At 42.7% G+C, this 21583-nt stretch overlaps 1 protein-coding gene across 1 annotated transcript; it reads left to right on the top strand.

Annotated features, from left to right (window-relative positions):
• The first annotated feature begins 1621 nt into the window (after nt 1-1621).
• Nucleotides 1622-19456, top strand: CRYGN (crystallin gamma N). Its single transcript, XM_007504630.3, has 4 exons — nt 1622-1717; nt 8400-8648; nt 11109-11254; nt 18903-19456. Exons 1-4 carry the CDS (start codon nt 1697-1699, stop codon nt 19036-19038), a joined length of 552 nt encoding a protein of 183 aa, XP_007504692.2. The 5' UTR covers nt 1622-1696; the 3' UTR covers nt 19039-19456.
• Nucleotides 19457-21583: the final 2127 nt, after the last annotated feature.

Raw genomic sequence — 21583 nt, 5'->3', positions numbered from 1 at the left:
TGGCACACTGGATTGAATGTAGGAGGTGGGGCAGTGTTTTTAATGCTCCTAAGCTTCTCCCTAGCACTGAATAAAACAAGAACAACATCTGTTAAACAACAATATTCCTAGTGATGTTGGAGAGTTAGTTGCAAATCTTGGAATGCCAAAATCTTCAAAGACTCAAAGTTGTCAATAGCACAAATGCCAAATGAAGGGTAGGCATGACTGCAACATATTTCTAATTCTGGTCTATGTGTAAGAATAGGCAGAGTGCAAGGCAAAAAATTCTGATTGGAAAAGGAGATGGGCTGGTGAGACAATGAGAATGAGGGACAGCAAAGAGATAGCTGGTATGCTGGACTGGTACATATACAATGTTTAAAAAAACAATTTGAGAGACTTCTAGCATGCTAGGTAGGACATCTATGGAAGTCTTTGGAAGAGCATGAAAAGAAAGAGAAGGCACAAAAAGATTCCAATCTACACCTAGAAAGGAAATAGAGACATGGATGGATGACACCACATGTACTTTGAAGCCTTGAAGTATACTCTGAGCAAAGCACTGGGAAAGATACAAAGATAACTAAAACTCCATTCTCATTCTCACTGGTTTACAGACAATAATAACTAGATATCCATGTGATGGAGGGAATAGAAACCATTCTTTCTTTTATTTAACAGATATTCGTTAAGGCACCCACTATATTGGAGGAATTATGTTGGGGCCTGGGAATACAAAGATCTATGGCATAAACTTTGCTCTCAAGGCTTTTACAATTAAATATGAGAACAAGATCTGTAGAAATAACTGCTACCAAAAGGAGTGGAAAGGGGAAAAGAAGTTTGATATAATGGAAAGAACTGGATTTGAAATCAGAAGTCAGGTTTAAAACCTCCCTCTCTTATTTATAATCTGAGGGACCTCCAGCAAATCACTCAATGTCTTTTAGCTTTAGGTTCCTCTTCTGTAGAATGGAGGGATTGAAGTAATGATTTCTGAGGTCTCTTCTGGGCTTAGATCTAAGATTCTAAGCACCAAAGAGAGGCTAGACAATGTAACAGTCCTCTACACTAATACACATCATTGTTACTTCCTCTGGCAAGAACCCTTTCCCTTTCCTTTGCCCTGAAAGCAAGCTTCCCTCTGTTCAGCCTGGATGTAGGCTCTCAGAATTGACTCTTAGAGATGGTAGGGAAGGACCTTGGAAGTCATTTAATCCAACATCTTTATTTGAGAAATGATGGGTAGATTGGGAGGCAGGACCTGAAAAGGTCATACAGCTGTTCCTAGGGCAGAGACAGTATGAGAAGCCAGATCTTCTGACTTCTAGTTCAGTGGTTTCTCTGCTACTGCAAGGGCATTGCTGAAAGCCGGGTCAGTAGGGTAGCTCTGGGCCCTCAACAGTGAAAGACGTGCCCAGATGGCAGGAAAGCACTCATCGTCACTAATAGGTCGCGGTCCAGGCCAAGCAAATCTTTTGTCCTATTATCGATGTTCAATCAAACCCTGGCATCAGCAGGGCCCCAGCAGGGGCAGGCTGCCGACAAAGCACTAGCTCTAAAGCCCTGAGGGCTAGGTCATTGTCCGTAAGCTCCAAGCCCTGAGATGGCGCCTCCAGCCCCTCTATATATTGGGGCATCCAACTGCCCCCACGTCACAAGTCACGGTGGGTCCAGGGGCACATCTGGGACTCTATACATCTGTAGGTGGAACATGTCGCAGTATTCCGGGAAAGTGAGTACAGCCTGGGGAAAGCAGGCTCTGGGTGAGAGCCAAGGGTGGGAGGTCAGAAAAGCTAACCTAACTGGGTAGAGAGAGCATGGGGTTGAAGTCCATTGAGCAGAGAATAAGGATGAAGATTTGGTTACAAGCAGCTAATTGGTTCTTCTGTTGTCTGCTCTTGATGCAAATGGATGTGGGGGGAATGGAAGTGGGGGAAAAGTTGTGTGAAAATCAAATTCTTATAAATTATACTGTACTCTAAATGCTCTAGGGAAGTTTTCTTTTAAAAAAATGCTATAGTGAAGAATCCTTCCCTAAGGTGAACCACTCCCCCCCACTCAGTACATAATAGTTTCATAGACTCCTGGCAGACAGAGCACCTGATGTAGATCCCTCATATCAGTCTGTGACCTTACACAAGTCACTTCACATCCTTGAGCCTCACCTTCCTCATCTGTAAGATGAGGGGGATAGCCTAGATGACCCCGTGATATACAGTGATGTACAGCTTTGGTTCTAGGATACTATCTGTTTGGCTCATTCAGCTTGAACAGGTTTGCTTAAAAAGGGCTGCAGTGGAGAGAACAGATGGGTCTAGAATCAGGAGACCTGTAAGGCTTCCTGCTTGGGAAGTCATATCGTCCTCTGGGGGCTTCAGCATGTAAGTCACCATTTAATAAATGCTTGCCCACTTGACTTTTCTTGCACCTATCCCCAGGGCTTAGCACAGTGCCTGGTGCATAGCAGATTCTTAACAAATATTAGTTGATTGGCTTCATAATTTGTACTAGGAAGGGTTGAACTAGGACTAAGGTCCCTTTAACTTTTAGAAACATGGCCTGTGCTCATTTCTCTACCTTGTCTTTTTCTTCTTCTAACTTATACTTTTCTACTCCCCACCCCCCACCCCCATCCCACCCTTTCCTTTCCAAATCACTGATCACTATGCAGGCAACCTCAGGACACATACATTTTTAAAAGTATTTTTCTTATTTCCAATGAAATGTAGAAATCGTTTTTAACATTTGTTTTCTGACATTTTGCAATCCAAATTCTTTTTCTCTCCCTCCTTTCTTCCCTCCCCAGGCAGCAAGTAATCTGATATAGGTTATACAACACATTTTTTTTTTAATCAGTGCTGGAAAGGATCTCAGGGTTCATAGATTCAAAGATTTTAGAAAACTCAAAATTCATCTAGTCCAACTCTGGATCCCAATAGGAATTCGTCACCCCCACCCCCCCCACACACACACACAAACAATGTCCCCAAATATAGTTATATAGTCTTCTTGTAGAGGCCTCTAGTGAGAGGGAACTGCTTGCTTTCAAAAGCAGTCTACTCCACTTCTGGATAATTCTAATTGTCAGGAATTTTTTCTTTATATGAACTGATAGAGTAGTATATTCAGGCTTGAAAGGGTTTTCATCCCTTTAAAAAAAATTAAAATGGGGGCAGCTAGGTAGCTCAGTGGATTGAAAGCCAGGCCTAGAGGCAGGAGATTGAAGGCTCAAATCTGAACACAGATACTTCCTACCTGTGTGAGCCTGGGCAAGTCACTTAATCCCCATTACCTAGCTCTTACTACTCTTCTGTCTTGAAACCAATAGACAGTATTAATTCTAAGATGGAAGAGAAAGGTTTTAAATTAATAAATAAATACAAATTAAAACCCACAGAAGTATAGAATCCATGAAAATGACGGACCCGTTAAAGAAAAATAGTTTGGGGCTCACGAAAGAAGCCCCTTCTAAGTTGATACTTTTCATTACCATACAGTGGGGGAGCAGACCCATTTTAAATGTGTTCTTCCATGCATTAGCAATTATTTTCTTGTCAAATATCCATGTATTTTCATTAACTGCAAATTTACATTATGACTGACTCTATGACTTCAAGATAGACTACCATGCATCTATTGGAGAAGACAGGGCAGAATCTCAGAATGATAATAATCACCTCTCTTTCTACATAATGCTTTGCCATTTACAAAGCACATTCCTTACAACCCAGTAGAATGTAAATTCCTTGAGGGTAGGCACTATATCAGTTTTGACTCAATTCAACAAATATATATTAAGTGCCTACTATGGATAAGACACTGTGCTAGGGTTCGGCATATAAAGATTTTTAAAAATGAAGAAGAACAAGAACAAGAACAAGAAGAACAAGAACAAGAACAAGAACAAGAACAAGAACAAGAACAAGAACAAGAACAAGAACAAGAAAGAAGTCACTTCTCTCAAGGATCTTAACATTCTCTTGGGAGCATACATGTACAAAGATAAGTGAACATAAAGCAATACACAATAATTAGTACATAAGTATATGCTTAATAAGTCAAGTCACACCAATGGGTATTTATTAGGTACTTACTATGCACCAGGCACTGCACTCAGCACTGGAGATTGAAAAGAAAGGCAAAAACACCCCATGCCCTTAAAGAGTTCATATTCTTTTTTTTTTTTAAAACCCTTACCTTCCATCTTGGAATCAATAATGTGTATTGGTTCCAAGGCAGAAAAGTGGTAAGGTCTAGGCAATGGGGGTTAAGTGACTTGCCCAGGGTCACACAGCTGGGAAGTGTGTGAGGTCATATTTGAACCTAGGACCTCTCATCTCTAGGCCTGGCTCTCAATCTATTGAGCTAGTCAGCTGCCCCCAAGAGTTCATATTCTAATGAAGGAGAATATAGACAAACAATTATATGCATACTAGATATATTTTCAACTTTAAAATTGTTTTCAACTCCATGTAGAAACAATTTTCTAGAAATAATTATCTGACATTTAATGATTCATTTTAAAAAATTCATCTTGTTCATTTCTTAAGGCAAAATATATTCCATTACAACCAGTTATACCATAACTTATTCAGTTATGGAACTGATGAGGAATTCCCTCAGTTTCCAGTTCTCTGACACTACAAAAAGAGCAGCAAATTTTTTTTTGTATAAGTAGGTCCTTTTCCCTTATCTCTGATCTCTTTGGTATATAGACCCAGTAGATTTATTTTTTGCTGGGTCATATTTTGCTGAGTCAAAAGGTATATGCATAGTTTTATGGCCTTTTGAGCATGGTTCCATATTGTTCTCCAGAGCTCCATCAACAGTGTATTAGTGTCCCAGTTTTCCCACATCCCCTCCAACATTTCCCATCTTCCTTTTTGATCATATTAGCCAATCTGAAAGGTATGAGATGCATACCGGATATATAAAAAGAGGTAATCCCAGAAAGAAGACCCTAGTGGTGGTGGGAGAGGGATAAAAGGGAGAATTAGAGAGGGCTTCCTGTAGAAGGTGGGAATTTAGCTGAAATTTGAAGGAAACCAGGGAAATTAGGAGGCAGAGAATTTCAGGCATAGACAACAGCCAGTAGAAATTCAGTTGTGAAATGGAATGCCTTCTTTAAGGAAAACAAAGGAGGCCAGTGGCAATGGATGGAACTGTAGGGTAGAGCAAAGCTTACGCAGCCCAGGAGGCTAGAAAGGAGGTTGTTTCCAAAGAGTTTTTGAAATCAAAAAGAGGATTTTATTTCTAATCCTGGAAGTAGAAGGTGACAGAGTCATACTTGGACTTGGTGTAGATTGTTTTAGCAGTTGAATGGATGATAGACTAGAATTGGGAAGCAAGTCAGAAGAACCAACCAGTGGGTTATTGCAATAGACCAGGAGTGAGGTGATGAGGTGACAGTGTCAGAGGAGAGAGGAGCATCTATACAAGAGATTTTGTTAAGACAGAGAGAAAAGTGCTTGTCAATCAATCTTCCTAAAGCACAGATCTGATCATCTTCTTTCCCTATTCAATAAACTCCAGTGGCTCCCTATAACTTCCAAGATCAAATATAGCATCCTTCGTTTGGCATTCAAAGCCCTTTTAGGAGCATTGGTCCTTTCTGACTTCTCCAGTCTTCTTACATTTTACTCACCTCTTTCCACTATGCTCCATGTACTCAAATCCACTGACACTAACACTATCTTCCAATTCTGTGCATAAACCACTGGCCTTAGAGCTCTTCTCATACCCATTCCTACCTCTAGACTGAGAAAGGAAGGGGACTTGTCTGAAGACCCTCAATAAGTAGCACAGTTGCACCTCAAACCTGACTCCAGCCCTGTTTAACAATGGTATCCTGGCATGGCCAATAAGGATGGTATGGCCACACATACTATAGATACACACAGACATCCCTCCCATCTCCTCTCCCATAATTATCCTTATTTCTTTTCCCACCATAGTTATCATCATTCCTTCTTCCCAGGTCCTTTTGTTCATGATTGGAAAAAAAGCTTTTTTTGTTGTTGTTAATACCCCTACCCTTCCATCTTAGAATCAATGCTGTGTATCAGATCTAAAGCAGAAGAGTGGTAAGGTCTAGGGGGGTTAGATGACTTATGAAAGTGGTTAAGTGACTTATCCAGGGACACACAGTTAGGAAGTATCTGAGTCACTTTTTGAACCCAGGATCTCCTATCTCCAGGCTTGACTCTCAGTCCACTGAGACACCCCACTACTCCCAAGTAGCAAGATTCTTGGTGCATTACAACATACAGGCTTCCATTCCCAGGATATACCTATGTAGACTGTGTTTAGAACCCAGTAATTTCAAGATATGTCTTGGAAATGTGGCAGCTTGGTGACATAGTGGATAAAGTGCCAAGCCTGGAGTTAGGAAGATCTGAGTTCAAATATAGCCTCTAACACTAGCTGTGTAACCCTGGGCAAGTCACTAACCCTGTTTGCCTCAGTTTTCTTATCTGCAAAATGAACCAGAGAAGGAAATGGCAAACAATTTCTAGTATCTTTGCCAAGAAAATCCCAAATGGGGTTATGAGGAGTCAGAATGAAGTAACTGAACAACTTGGAAATGTGCCTTTGAGAGGTTTTTAAGTTAGGGGACAGAAGGCAGTGCTTAGAAAAGTGCCTGGCACAGAGTAGTCACTTAATACATGATTGATTATTAATCATGGGGGTGGGGACTTTTTATAAACTATCCCAAAGTCAAAAGAACATTTTTTTCCAAAAAGTTTTATGCCTTTTGGATTTTTAAAAAGAAACATGTATGTGTACGTGTATGTATATGTGTGAGTACATGCACATGTACACATATGTATATATGCACGGCCATCTAGGTGGCTCAGAAAATAGATTGCTAAGCCTGGAGTCAGGAAAATCTAAGTTCAAATTTGACCTTATATACTTATTAGCTGTGTGATCCCAATGACCTGAACTCTGTGGATCTCAGTTTCCTCAGCTGTAAAATGGGAATATTATTAGCACCTACCACCCAGGATTATTGTGAGGATATAATGAAATAATACTCATAAAACACAAAGCACAAGCCATGCTTGGCACATAGTAGGTGCTTATTAAATGTTCCCTTCTCCTCATTTTCTTTATCAATCTCTAGATATATAGAAGATACTGTGCTCCATCCTCCTAGTTGTTAGTGCCTTCCTCAATTACTTTGTATGTAATTTGTATACATTCATCTGTGAGCTGCCTGTTTATTTTTAAGGGAATGTAAATTCCTTGAAGGCAAGGAAGTTTTGTAGCACTGTTGCCTGGCACATAGTAGTCATTCACAGATTCTTATTGAATTGCATATGCCCCAATTTCTTACACTATTCCTCAACTGATGGCCATCCATTTGGCTTCTTTTTTTTTCTTGTACCACAAGAAATACTGCTATAAATATTTTGTTAGGTATGAGACTTCTGTCTTTGACTTTCTTGGGACATAAAGTAGTTTATCTGTGCCAAATATATGAACAGTTGAGTGGCTTTTCTCATATAATTTTAAATTGTTGGCATCAGAATACAGCAGAAAACTCATTCAGAGGATCAATGAGGATCTGGTTTCAAGTGCAAACTTTATTATTTACTATGTGATCTCTTGCAAGACGCTTCCTCTCTCTTGACCTCAGTTTCTTTATCTGTAAAATAATGGAGTTGGACTAGTCGATCTCTGAGGTCCCTTCTAGTTCTAAATCTATGCTTCTATGTTTTTTTAAACAATTGCAATAATACAATTATCTGAGACAATTCTGGAGACAAAGGACGCTATCCACCTCTAAAGAAAGAACTGTTGGAATCAGACACAGATCAAAGAATACTATCTCCCACATTCGGTTATTTATGATTCTATTTGGGGGATTTGATTTTATATAACTATTCTCTTACAACAACAATCAAGATGGAAGTATGCTTTGCATGATAATGCATGTATAAACCAGATCAAATTGTTTACCATCTCCAAGAAGGGGGAGGGAGAGAGATCATTTGGATCTTATAAATTTAGAAAATGTATGTTGAAAATTGTTATTACATGTAATCAGGAAAATAAAACATCTTTGAATAAAAAATAATAAATAAATGATTGTGATAATTCATAGTTCCACCAACAATGTATTCATTTGCCTGGCTTCCTGAAATTCCTCCAACATTGACTATTTCTATCTTTTATCATTCCTTCCTCCCCCCACCCCCCAATTTTCTAGGTATAAAGTAAAATCTTAAAGTTATTTTAATTTGTACTTCTATTATCATTAATTATTTGTATCAATCTTGCATTTATTTCTTGATATTTTATAGTCTTCTTTAAGAACATTTTGTTCATATTCTTTCATAAGTGATCTATGTGGAGAAAATTCTTTGCTTCCTCTCCCTAATCTGGCCCATTTCCCATCAAATCCTCAGATTATTTTCTATGAGGGCAAGTACTTCACTGGTCGGAAGCTGGAGGTCTGTGGGGACTGTGACAACTTCCAGGACCGAGGCTTCATGAACAGGGTCAATTCTATCCGAGTTGAGAGTGGTGCCTGGATTTGCTTTGACCACCCAGACTTCCGAGGACAGCAGTTCATCTTGGAACGTGGCGAATATCCTGACTTCTATCGTTGGAACGGCCACAACGACCACATGGGTTCCTGTCGACCAGTGGGAATGGTGAGTGCCCATCCTGGCTTTTGGACTAGGGCTCCCTAAACCAAAGGGTGTCAGAGCAGTACTCCCAGCGTGATTTCCTAGTCCTGTGGTGGAAAATGATAGCTAGCCTTGGTAGGGTCTCCTCATCACTGAAGTGAACCACCAGAGTGCATGCTGTCCAGCTGTGAGTCGTATATATCCTTGGAGTGGAAGCAAGAGGATTTGCCCAGATGAGTAACCTTGAACTTGCATTGCCTGACAAATATCTGGGGGTCGGGGACCATGCAAGCCCCTCCGTGGGTTGGATCCTATCTTGACGTGACATTGCTGCAAAGCCAGCTGAACTTTGGCAATTCAAATGGTTAAAAATGATTTCCCAGCATCTCAGCAAGGCCATGGCTGTTGGAGAAAGGAATTAAAATTGTTGGCACCAAAGTCTGCATAATGCTATTTATATGAAAAATATACTAGGTATTTTGTGAATGCTGTTTTCATAAAAAAATATCCTTGAGGCCAACTTGCATCACAGATTCATGTGCAGCCGAAGTCCAGAGCTTCCCAAAGGAATTTACTCACACTAACGCTGAAGGACCCGGAGGGCCAGGATGTTGGAACAATGTTCTCTCTTTTTCCTCTGGAAATGCACATTATTTTTACAAGGCTATGTATTTCCTGCTCCAAGTGAATGGTGATGCAAATCCCAGGAGTGGCTTCAGCAAAAATAGATGTTTCTTTATTGTCTATTTTATATTTCTGGCTTTGGGTTTGAAGAAAAGCTTTCTATTCCTTTTTAAAAATTTAAGCAATCCGAGCCCATTAGAGTGGGTAGCATGTAGCCTTCCTGGCAAGGTGGGAAGGGACATATGCTGGTTACAGCGATGATAATAATTCACATTTGACTTCATCCTGGTCTTTGCAAAACCCTTTCTTCACAAAAGCCCAGTGCGATCATGGTGACGATGCTGGGGATGAACTGGTGTGTCAAGGAAGTTCATTCCCGTCCGCTCCTGAGTAGTTTGACCTGCCCATCAAACATTCCTGACATAACACAGTTGTGCCAGGAGGAAGAGACTTGCACGTGGTCAGGTTCCTTAGAGGAATGATTGTCTACCCTTTTTAATAAACTTTGTAAAATGTATCTCTGGGTAGAAATATTATTCCAATTCTTACACTGGACAGAGAACATTTTTATATTCAAAGGAAAACAGGAAAAGATGATAGAAGTTAAACTCTTACATAGTACATTTCATTGTGACTTTGCCATTTAGACAGTAAGGATCTGAGTTGGGATTCAGACCTTGGTTTCTTGGACTCTACTGTACACTCTGCTACCCCTTGTATAATTGGGGTGGGGGTATGTGCATATGAGTACACATAATATAAACAGGTCTCTTCACTGGGAGTGGAGACCTGAGTTCTAGTCCTCTTTCAGGTACTGATTCAGTGTATGATAATGATGATGATGATGATGATGTTAGCTAACATTTATAAAGCACTTACTATGTGCCAGGCACTGTGCTAAGCAATTTATAATTATTATCTCCTTTGTTCCTCACAACAACCGTAGGAAGTAGGTGCTATCATTATTCATCCCCATTTTACAGAGAAGGAAGCTGAGATAAACAGAGGCTAAGTATGTAATCTTGGGTAAGTCACAGACTCTCTCTTGCCTTCAGTTTCTCTTCTCTGGAAGCACCAATGGGTACTATAAGGAATAAAGGAGATATTACATATGAAAACATTTTTTTTTAAAATATATTTTATTTGGTCATTTCCAAGCATTATTCGTTAAAGACATAGATCATTTTCTTTTCCTCCCCCCCACCCCCCATAGCCGACGCGTAAGTCCACTGGGCATTAGAATGAAAACATTTTGAAAGAGCAAAAAGACAGAACAAGGTAGTGATCATATCAGCGTAATGACTTCTTTTTTTATTTTTCATTTTTCATTTAATTCATTAATTTATAATTTTTTTCCCATGGTTACATGATTCATATTCTTTTCTTCCCTTCTTTTTTCCCACCTCCCAGAGCTGAAGAGTGATTCCACTGGGTTGTACATGTATCATTGTTCAAAATCTATTTCCATATTATGAATATTTGCAATAGAGTGATTATTTAGAGTCTACATCCCCAATCATATCCCCATCCAATCCTGCGCAATGACTTCTTAGTGGAAAGAGACTTCGATGGATGGACAACAGGTTCATATTCCCATCCCAGCTGTGTCACAGACAAGGTCTCTGTGTGACCCTGGACAAGTCGTCTCTCCTCTCTAGTCCTTATTTTCCCCATCTATTAAATGAAGAGGTTGAGTGAGACCTTCTCTAGGTCCCTTATAGCTCTAACCTTCCACACACTTATTGCTTAGGTTCTTGGTTAGGGAGGGAGACACAAAAATCAAACAAACGGACAAATGAAAACTCAGCTATTTCTTTCTTGTCCTCTTTTCTCCCACAAATCCTTCTGATCTCGGAGCAGCATGGGGAACACTATCGCCTGGAAATCTTTGAAGGCTGCAACTTCACAGGCCAGTGCCTGGAGTTTACGGAGGATTGCCCCTTCCTCCAGAGCCAGGGCTGGGCCAAGAACTGCGTCAATGCCATCAAGGTGTACGGAGATGGAGCGTGAGTAAACTAGAGGCTGAAAGGGAGATGGGAAGCCTGGTTATTGCTTTAGCAACAACTGCTGTGTTTGGGGGCAGATGCCGATCTTGATGGTAAGGGTTCCTCAGCTGAATAACGGGGCTGTTCTGCCCACAGAAGGAGTAGATATAGCTCGAAGGGTACTCCTGGCATGATTTTCCCTTGTTTGGATCGCTTGGGCCACTCTGCACAAAAATAGCCACCCAGACAGCCTTCCTGGTACAGTGCTTAAAATTCCACTATTAGAAAGTCCTGGGGCAGCTAGGTGGCTCAGTGGAGAGAGAGACACGCTCAGACAAGGGGTTTAAATTTGGCCTGAGACGTTTCTTAGCAATATGATCCTGGGCAAGTCATTTCACTCCAATTGCCTAGCCTTTACCGTCCTTCTGCCTTGGAAGTGGTATAGTATCAACTCTAAGACATAAGGTAAGGACTTAAAAACAAACAAACAAATAAAGTAATTCCTTCGGTTGAGACTTACCCTGTTAAAATGCACATCCTCTGGAGAGAAGAACACATTAAGCTAATAACAGTCTTCCATACCTCCCTAGGAGATGGTCTTTCCAAAGGGGTAGCTAATAGGGCGAGTCTTGATGAGGAGGAGAAAAGATGAGTCTAGAGCACAGGAGACTGTATAAAAAGGGCAATGTTGCAGAAGGATTTTGAACTGGAGAGGGGTCCAATGCCAGGCTAACACAGCAGGTCACTCACTGAAAGGGAAAATGGGAGGGCACTAGAGTACACTCCTACTTTATCCTTGGCCTCAAGGCTGACTGGAGAAGGCAGAAGATTCTTTGCAATTCTTTGGGGGTCTGAAATTTAAAGTGATGCCCCTGTTTCTGGAGGCTTCAGGACTTAGCAGGAATGGCTCTCACAGTTATGCATGAAGAATATTATCTTTGCAGAGCAGAAGTTCTTAAATGGAGGTCCATAGACCACGAGGAGTCCAGAGATGAATTTGGGAGGGAGAGTTCTATGAACTTGGAAGGGAAAAAATAACCTCTTAATTTTCACTAACCTCTCACGGAAATTTAGCATTCCTGTCAACTGTGAGTGTGGGTGACCGGCATTACTCTGCGAAGGCTTCACCAGGCAGCTCAAGGGTTTCATGAGATTAAAAAGAAAGCCAAGAACTCCTGTTTTAGGAGGAAGACCATATTCTGGATGCCGTATGCATCAGGTTGGGCGCGGAGGGGCACTGAGGGAGGCATCTCACCTCCTGGAAGCTCTCAATTCTTCCTTGTCCCAACTGACCAGGGTGGAACACATCAGAGGAATGTGGGCCCAGACATCTCTGTACGGTGGCTCAGTAGGGTGCCAATTTCTCTTGGGCCTCCTATATGGCAAAAGCTAATGGCAAGGGAGCCCTCTCCATACCCAGAGTTACAAAAAGAGAAAGTCCTGGTTATGGGGGTGGAGGGAGGAAGGGCCAGATACTATTGAGTGTGCTGAGTGCTCCATTGTTCCCTGGGGGATAAATAGATTATCTGACATGGCCTGGATGGACACATAGACAGATTAGGTAGATGAATGGACAGGCAAGAAAGATAGATAGACAGACAGACACAGAGACAGACAGACAGACAGACAGACAGAGTTATTAGAAATAGATGACAGAGTTTTTACTAAGTGCTTGCTCTGTGCCTAGCACTGTGCCAAATAATAAATACAAATACAAGCATTCAGGATCATCCCTCTCCTCAAGGAGCTGACTTTGTAACAGGGAAATACAACATGTAAATGGGAGGTAGAAAATGAGGAAAGTAATGAACACAGCACACAGAGAAGGCCAAGAGGTAGTAGAGCTCCCTGGTCCCTGGCAATTTAAAGAATAAGATAAACTAAGAATTTGGATAGGGAGAGGAGAAAGAGGGAAGAAAGAGAGCATTCTAGGCTTAATTCTAGACTGGGCACTGGCCTCAGTCAACATCTTGGAGACTTTGAGGGAACTAGGGTATTTTCTTCTGTACTTTAGCCTGAGCTCCAGCACCATTCCCAAATATGTAGCCACCCTGCTTAGAAAATATATACTCAACCAACCTGTGTGCCACAATGCCTAAAATTCCACCATTAGAAAACTATTCCTTTGGTTTAGATATTTCCTATAAAAATGCACATGCCCTTAAAATCAAAACATAAACTGATATCAATCATCAACCCCTTAGTGTAATTTGGCCTTTCTAATCCCATAAACGGAGCAACTGCAACTTGTAATACCTATGGAAGACCTGAGTCAGTTGCAGTCACATATTAAATAAGAAATGATGACATTCAGCAGGGACAAATGCAAAGTGTTACACTTGGGCTTAAAAAGCCAACAACTCTGAAAGTACAGGCTGTGGTTGCTACAAGGAGCTAGATAGCAGTTTCAAAGGAAAAATTGGGAATTTTAGGGACAATTCAGTGAGTCAGCAGCGTGATGTAACTACTCAAAAGCTAACATGATGTGAATGGAATGAAAGTATTCAGAACAAGGGATGGAATCATCCCTCTGCACTCAGCATGGGTCAGAGCACAAAGGGAGTATCTTGTCCAGGTCTTTATAGAAGAGGAATGGCCGAGGGAATCAGGGACATTTGGTTGGGTGAACAGAAGTTTTAGGAGGCTGGGACATGATAATTGCTTTGAGGAGGGATTAGACTTGTTCTGTGTAGCTCCAGAAGGTAGTACGAAGACCAATGGATGGCTGACGTAGAGAGGCAGATCTAGAGATAATATAAAGATGAACTTGCTATCAGTTAGGAGCCACTTGAAAATGGAACAAATCATATTGTTAGATAATGAGTTCCCCATCCCTGGAAATATTCAAGTAGAAGCCAGACATTCCTCTGTTAGGATGGAATGTGATCGCTGGACTAAGTGAGCTCTTAGATCCCTTCCATAAATAGATCTAATGATTCTAAGTCCCAAAATTACCATTTAATCAAGACAAGGCAAGGACGCCTCCACCCTATGCCCCCTCTCCCCTTTCGCATCCTTGCATCAAAGTTTGGAACAGTGTGCCCAGCAGGATACTCCCTCTTGCTGCACCCAAGTCAATTTAGATATCCCCAGGGTTTGACCCCATAAGAAGAGGCAGTTGGGAGGGAATCTGTTTTCTTAACATAAGATTTAGGGTCTAACCTTGTGCCAGCATCTTACCCCACCCTTACCAAAGAAACTGGACCCATTGTTCAAGTTAGCAGACTTGAGGGGCTCGAACGGCAGCAACAAGGAGGGGGGAGGGAGGATAGGGGCAAAGAAAAAGATTCTCCATTTGCTCGACTAGCCTTTGCACTTGGCCTTGGGTCAAACTGACTTCTTGCTGTGTGCCTTGTGCCGTGTCCCTGAATTCAGAGGGACTTGGAGGAATGCACCGTTCTGCCCCTCTCTTTGCCTTCCTTCCTCCCCCCCCCCCCACTCTAGCTCTGGCTTTGCTTTCCTCCATGTCCCTCAGCCTCGGTTTCTGGATCTCTGGATTCCTTTCTTTTTCTCTTTGGGTCCTTGTCTTTCTGAAGCTCTGCCTCTCTCCTCTCTTTCTTCTGCCTAGATTCAGCAGAATCTAGCTCTTCAGGTCTGGAATTGTTTCATGCTAGGGATAGTAATCAGCTGAGGGGTGTCTTTTAAAGGCCATCTCTACCACCTGGCCCCATACAGAAAGCAACCTGAGATTCCCCCATTGACTGGCCCGAGGAGCCACCAAGAAGTGGTTTAGAAATTCATGAATAGAAACGTATTCCAATAAAGAAAGCTCTCAAAAGCTGGCAGGGAAGGAGAGAGGGTCAATCTGGACAGAGATGTCTCCCGGGGCAAGTTCTGGGGGGAGGGGAGTTGCAGGGGGCTCTTGGATGCCAGGGATTTTTTCCCCTCTGGATCAACAGCAATGAATTCCTGGAATGACATCCCAGAAGGCTGGACTCCTGGGAGAGCGCAATAGGGGAAGTGCTTTGCTCTGGCAAACACTCTCCTAACCATTCTTTCCCGAAACGATCCCCGGGGATCGAGCCCTGGAAGAGTCTGTGCTGGTGGGTAACGGGGGGGGGGGGGGGGGGGGGGGGGGGAGGGAGGAGAGGAGAGATACCAAAATCAGAACTAGAAAATGGTCAGAACAGGACATGCCCAGAAGAGCTTCGCCTTCTCTGATGAAGCTGGTCCAATAGCTACTGGTTGGTGACCTGAGAGGGAAGTGAAGGAGCGGGCTAGGAGTGGGGGCTGCCCACCCTCTTCCCCGACACTGCCCCGCTTTAGGGGGGCTGAGTTTCCTTCCCCCCAAACCTTCTTTATCTTTTTCCAGTACCCCCTCTCCATCTGCCTTACTGCCTTCTCTTCTCTCACCCTTCCCCCAACGTCCCTCTCAAAATCGTAGCATTGTTCGTAGCTTTAGGGAGGGGGTGGGGATGGAATTTGGTGCCTTCAGGTTCCAGCCCTATTCTCATTGCACTTCATTTGGGTTCTATGGAAACCTGGAGTACCATGCTGTGTCTCTGGGCCCAGCTTCGGACATTCCCACACACTTAAGCCCCATTGGTTCATGGTGGAGGGGGAAGGGGATAAAACTGAGTCCTTTGGGGGTCACCCAAAGCCTGTGGTCGTGGGTGGACTTAGGACTTATGGAAATGAGATGATTGCTCTGGCTTTGGGCCTGGGAATGCAGCCAACTCAGCTTGAGCTTTCCCCACACTGGAGCCCTCTGGCTATTCCTTACTCTATTCCCTCTCTCTGTCTCTCTCTCTGTCTCTCTCTCTCTGTCTCTCCTCTTCCTCCCTCCCTCTCTCCTTCCACTACCTTCCCTCCTTCCTTCCTTTCTTCTCCCCCTCCCTCTCTCTCTGCCTGTCCCCTTCCTCCCTCTCTCTCTAACTTTCTTTCCTCCCCTTCCTCCTTTCCCTTCTTTCTTCTCCCTACTCTACTCTTCTTTCTTCCCCTTTTTCTTCCCTCCTCATATCTCTTCTCCTTACAGATGTCTAAGTTGAGGAAGACAATAATACCCAAGAGTGAAGGTAAGATGATGAGGGAAAATCTTCCATTATAGTTTTCTGTAGGACTGGCAGTTTCTTCAGGGCCAATATTCTTGTCTTCTTGTCTCTGGTGGTTTGGAGGATAAATTCTGTGAGACTGGAGGACTATTGTACAGAAGGAGTCAATATCAGGAAAGTTAAGGCAACCTAGATTAGGTTACCATTTTTCAATGATCATTCCAAATTCATCTCTCTAACCCTGGGTAGCCTAGCATAGAAAGGAAAGGAACCTGGGCTAAGAATGAGAAGACTGGGATTTTAGTCCAGGGTTAGACCATTTATTAGCTGTATGACCTTGGGCAAGTCATTTTCTGTTTCCTTAAGTGAAAATTAGAAGGTTGGGCTAGATAATCTCTAAGGTTATTTCCGACTCTAAGAGTCCATTTCCCATGGAGAATAAAAGATGGTACCTACTGTTTCACCAAGCTCCTAAGATATTTGGGAAGGGCCAGTGGGTGTGTGTAAGAGAGTGAGACATAGGAAGGTTGCAAAAACTTGAGAATTATACAGTGTGGTGACTGGGAAGAACTTTAGAAATCATCTATTCCTAATTTATCCGTTATAGGCACATTTTACAGGAAAGAACGCTGAAGTACAGAGAAAGTAAGTGGCATGTCCCAGGAAGTGGATGTTAGGGACAGAATTGGCTCTAGAGAAATTCGTGAAGTAAGCAAGATCAGTGTTCATTGCACCAACCCATCCTCTTCTGGTACCACACCAAGATCCCTAATACCATCATTGTCACTCTGGTGGCTGCTCGGGGCTTCCCTCACTCAGTTGCCCTGGTCTAGTGACCCATACAGTGCATTTTGCACCAGACCTTCTCTTTTCTCTCCTCCATCAAAGCTTATTGTGCCCCCTCAACTCAAGGCACTCATGTCTACACTGGGCTATAATGCCTTAGTCACAGAAAATGATTCTTTGCTCTTGTTAGCTAATGCTCCTCCAGAAAACCAAGGAAAGGTGGTGAGAATTTGGAACAGCTCAGTAGAATAATATCAGAATCACCCCACAGGTTTGATCCCACCCCCCAATGTGTAGGGTTGGATCTAAGTAAGTCTGTATGGAGAGAACATGATAAAAGTGAGAAGAATGTGAGCCTGGGGCCCTGTCAGGCATCCAGTTAAATGTTAAAAGTCACTACCAAGAACCTATTGGCTTGGAGCAGGTAGGTGGTTCGGTGGATAGAGTGCCAGACCTGGAGATGGGAGGTCCTAGGCTCAAATCTGATCTCAGACATTTTCTAGATGTGTGACCTTGGGCAAATTGCTTAGCCCTAATTGCCTGGTCCTTCCTCCTGCTCTTCTGCTTTGAAACTAATACTAAGTATCAATTCTAAGACAGAAAATAAGGTTTGTTGTTGTTGTTGTTGTTTTTGTTTTTAAAAGAACCCATTGGCCTCCCCAATATTCTAGCTATATCCATGTGGGGAACTACTTAGCCTCCCAGAAGCCTAATTCTCTTAAGACTTGCCTACTAAGGTGGAGGACTTCTCACACCTAACAAAATCCTGGATTTTTCATAGATTATTACTCCACACCTACTATGCCATTTCTAGTTCTTAGATGTTTTGCTAGAGACTAGAGAAGCGATGGCAAACCTTTTAGAGACTAAGGGCCCAAACTGCAACCCTCATGCTGCATGTGAGCTCCACTCCTTACCCCAGACAGAGGAAAGAGGAAGCATTCCCAACGGGCTGCTGGGCAGAGGGGCAGGCAATGGGAGAAATGTCCTCAAGCACATATGGAGAGAGGGAGAGGAGCAGCTCCCTTTGGCATGCTCCAGCAGGCGTGCCATAGGTTTGCCAATACAAGACTAGAAGAGAAGGCATAGTACCTGTCTTTGCAATTTTATAACTAATTGGAGAAAAGATTTCTACACTGACAAAATAATTTAAAAATGAAAAGTGGATAATTAGATGCCTAAATATGAGGTATAGGTCTAACTGGCATCGAAATTCAGGAAGGAAGCAAATTAAAGGAAGGCTAGAGAAATCAAAGATGAGTAAATGAAAATCCCCTGAGTAGGGAGTAACAGACTCTTTTTTGAGTCTTGAATGGCTTGGGGGACAAGAGGGACAGTGTGCCCAAATTGGCAACCTTTTGGTTTGCTCAGTAGTGATCCCAGAAGGAATAAGAACTGAGGCATCCTGATACAGTGAAAAGAACAATGGATTTGGAATCAGAGGTACTCAGGTTCAAATCTCACCTCTGTCATTTATCACCAGTGACTTTGAGCAAGTAATTTAACTTCCCTAGGTTCCAGGTACTTCATTTGTCAAATAAGAGGGTGGACTTAATGACCCCAATATCTTTTTCAGCTTGAAATCTAGGATCTTAATATGGCATCTTTCCCAATCCTGGCCTGGGTCCTCTTAGTCTATGACTTTTCAGTTGGTACTGCACAGAGTCACAAAAGGGGAACCAAGTAGGACAAAAGAATGTAGAGGAATGATTCTCAGGCTAAACAACCCTATTGCCTGTACCCTTCTGTGCCCTGATCCTTCTACCCCAGTGTACTCTACTAGAGCTTTTTCCCCATTAAGGGTGACACTCTGCCTTGAGGCTGTTTCTCAACCTTCCCTCTTTCTCAAAATTTTCAGCTTCTATAACCCATACCTGTTTCCTTTGTCCTAGGTGGGTGCTCTATGAGGAACCAAATTACCGGGGTCACATGTATGTGGTGGAGAGGGGAGATTACCGGAGCTTCAACGACTGGCAGGCCCACAGTGCCAATGTTCAATCCCTTCGAAAAGTTGTCAACTTCTTCTAACTTGGCCCAAAGCTTCTGCTACCATCTTGGATGGATGGATCTCCAAGGGAACACTGAAGAAGTATTCTGGCCTCCCCAAGCCAATACTCTCAGGCAACAATGGGGAATAAAGGCTAAAGAGTTGACTGGGGTTTCTGAGTTTTTTTCTCTTCTGGGAAATGGAATCCTTCTGTGGGGTAGGGAAGGTATAACCTTGCTCATAGATAGGCTCTATTGTCTCATCTTTGACAACTGCAGACTCCTTTCTTCTCATCTTCCCACCAGTTCTCCTCCCTTGGGAGTGGTCAGTTTGAGGCATCTTCTATAAAAATCCAGTCTCTTCTATAATATTTAGTTCTGGCCTGTGTCCTTTGTGCTGCTGAGAATCACCCTTGGAGAAGAAAAGGCTTAATCCTTAGTTCCCAGTCCTGCTAGGAGATGCAGAATCAGCAATCAATGAATAAGTATTTATTTAGTGCCTACTGAGTGCTGGGCAATGGGGATATAAAGACAATGAAAGAACCACTCTTTACTCTCAAGAGACATTCTAATGGGGAGACAAGAACACATATAAATATAAAAAGAATAAACAGAGAAATAAAAAAGCCATTAAGTCCAAGATATATGCAAGCTTAAGAAGGAAGGCACTAGAAATCAAAGGGATCTACTCCACAGAGAAGGTAGCCCTGAAGGAAAGAGGATTTCCCTTAAAGATCATCTAACTCTAGACAGAAGTAGAACATACAAAGATTATTGAATTTAGAATCAAAAGACCTGAGTTCAAATCCCTGCTCTTACTAGTTACTATTTTGCAGGCAAGTCATTAAATCTTTCTGGGACTCAGTATTCACATCTATAAAATAAAGGGGTTAAACCAGGTAAAGAATTCTTAATTTGGGGTGTGTCAGGGGCCCCTTTGGCAGTTTCATGCTATATAATTTACATTATATTTTTAAATACATGTATAACACTGATTACTCCAGTATGTCACATTTAACCCCTCTTCTCAGGTTCTCTGATATCTATAAAGGGAATTTAGGGGTGTCTACACCGTTGGCTCAAGCCCCAACCAATTGTGTTCTTCCCATTCAGGGGACCCTTGCACTGCCGTTCCATCTGACCACTTAATAGTTAGATTCACTTTTGTAAAGGAATATTTCCTTCAAGAATATAGCAAGAACAAACACAAGCCATCTCTCCCTCCCTCGCCCCAACACCTGGGGCAGGTCTCTGGGAAAGAGATGGAGAGTATGTTCACAGTGTAGCTCCGTCCCTACCAAGTGCCAAGTCCTGTTCTGGTTTGCCCCTGCAGTGGATGAACTATGTCTTCACCCTCTGGATGCTGCCAGAAAGAGAGGGACAGAGACATCGTCCCAGCCTGGTAGTTTTAAAGACACAATCTGTTCAGGCTGTCCAGCCAATGGAAAGAGGCTCTTCCTACTGACATGGGAGGAGGATGCAGAATGTCTATTCCCAGAAGCAGGTCTCTGGCTTTTTCCCCATGGAGGCCTCCATTGTAAGTGATTTGAGCAAGCCCATTACACATGACTAAAATGCATGGGATTAAAAAGGAAACAACCTATTAAAAGACAGATATATTGGGGCAGCCAAGTGGCTCTGTGGATAGAGCCAGACCTGAAGGTGGAAGGTCCTGGTTTCTAATTTGACCTCAGATACTTCCTAGCTGTGTGACCCAGGGTAAGTCCCTTAACCCCAATTGCCTAGCCTTTATTTTTCCTTTGCCTTGGAACTGATATTTAATATCAATTCTAAGGCAGAAGGTACATGTTTATTTTTTTACAACATATTAAAGAAATAGTTATCACAATTTAAAAAAAAAACAAGTTCACCAACCTTCAGGGTAAGAACCCCTAGACTAGATGATCTCTAAGGTTCCTTCTGTCCTAGATCCATGAATCACCTCATTTTACAGAGGAGGACACTGAGGTCTAGAGAATCAACTGGCCCAACATCACAAAACTGGTTAGTGTCCGGGCCAGGGCAAGAGTAGATGTCCCGACTCCCTGTATACTGCAGAGTTTTCCCAATAGATCATAGAATTTTCCCTATACCTCTGGGTGATTATTGAGCTGAGAACCGGGAATCTTCACTGCAAGTGTGTCCTGGGGATGAGATGAGGAGGGGCTGTGGTGATGAAGCTGAGACGGAGGAAAGGGGACTGGGCGGCGCTTTAAAAAAATGTAAGCTAAGATTTAAAGCAGGAGAAGCTTCCAGGATGTGTCAAAGCCCTGAGTCAGCAGGGCCAGATGTGCCTCTCCAGCTCAGCCAAAGGCCTGACTAAGGGTTTTCTGTAGGCTGGGTTTTTATCAGCTTGGTTTATCTTCATTTCAGTGTTTATGAAGGAGGCCCCTCCGAAAGGCTGGAAGAAAGCCCCAGCTCATTGTTCAGAGTAAAGCTTTAGGGGGGGAATGAATCAAGTATGAAAGATCAAGCAAATGCTGGGCAGAGAGAAAGAATGACAGAGAGTTGGGGGTGCGAGTTTACTGGCAATGAAGGGCGATGTGAGGGGCATCAAGGTGGTGGGAGGACAGAGGAAGATGCTGGC

The sequence above is a fragment of the Monodelphis domestica genome, chromosome 5 (genome assembly GCF_027887165.1).
Source record: "Monodelphis domestica isolate mMonDom1 chromosome 5, mMonDom1.pri, whole genome shotgun sequence".
NCBI lineage: Eukaryota > Metazoa > Chordata > Mammalia > Didelphimorphia > Didelphidae > Monodelphis > Monodelphis domestica.
The sequence above is the reverse complement of the archived record's forward strand: the minus strand, read 5'-3'. Positions and strand labels throughout refer to the sequence as shown.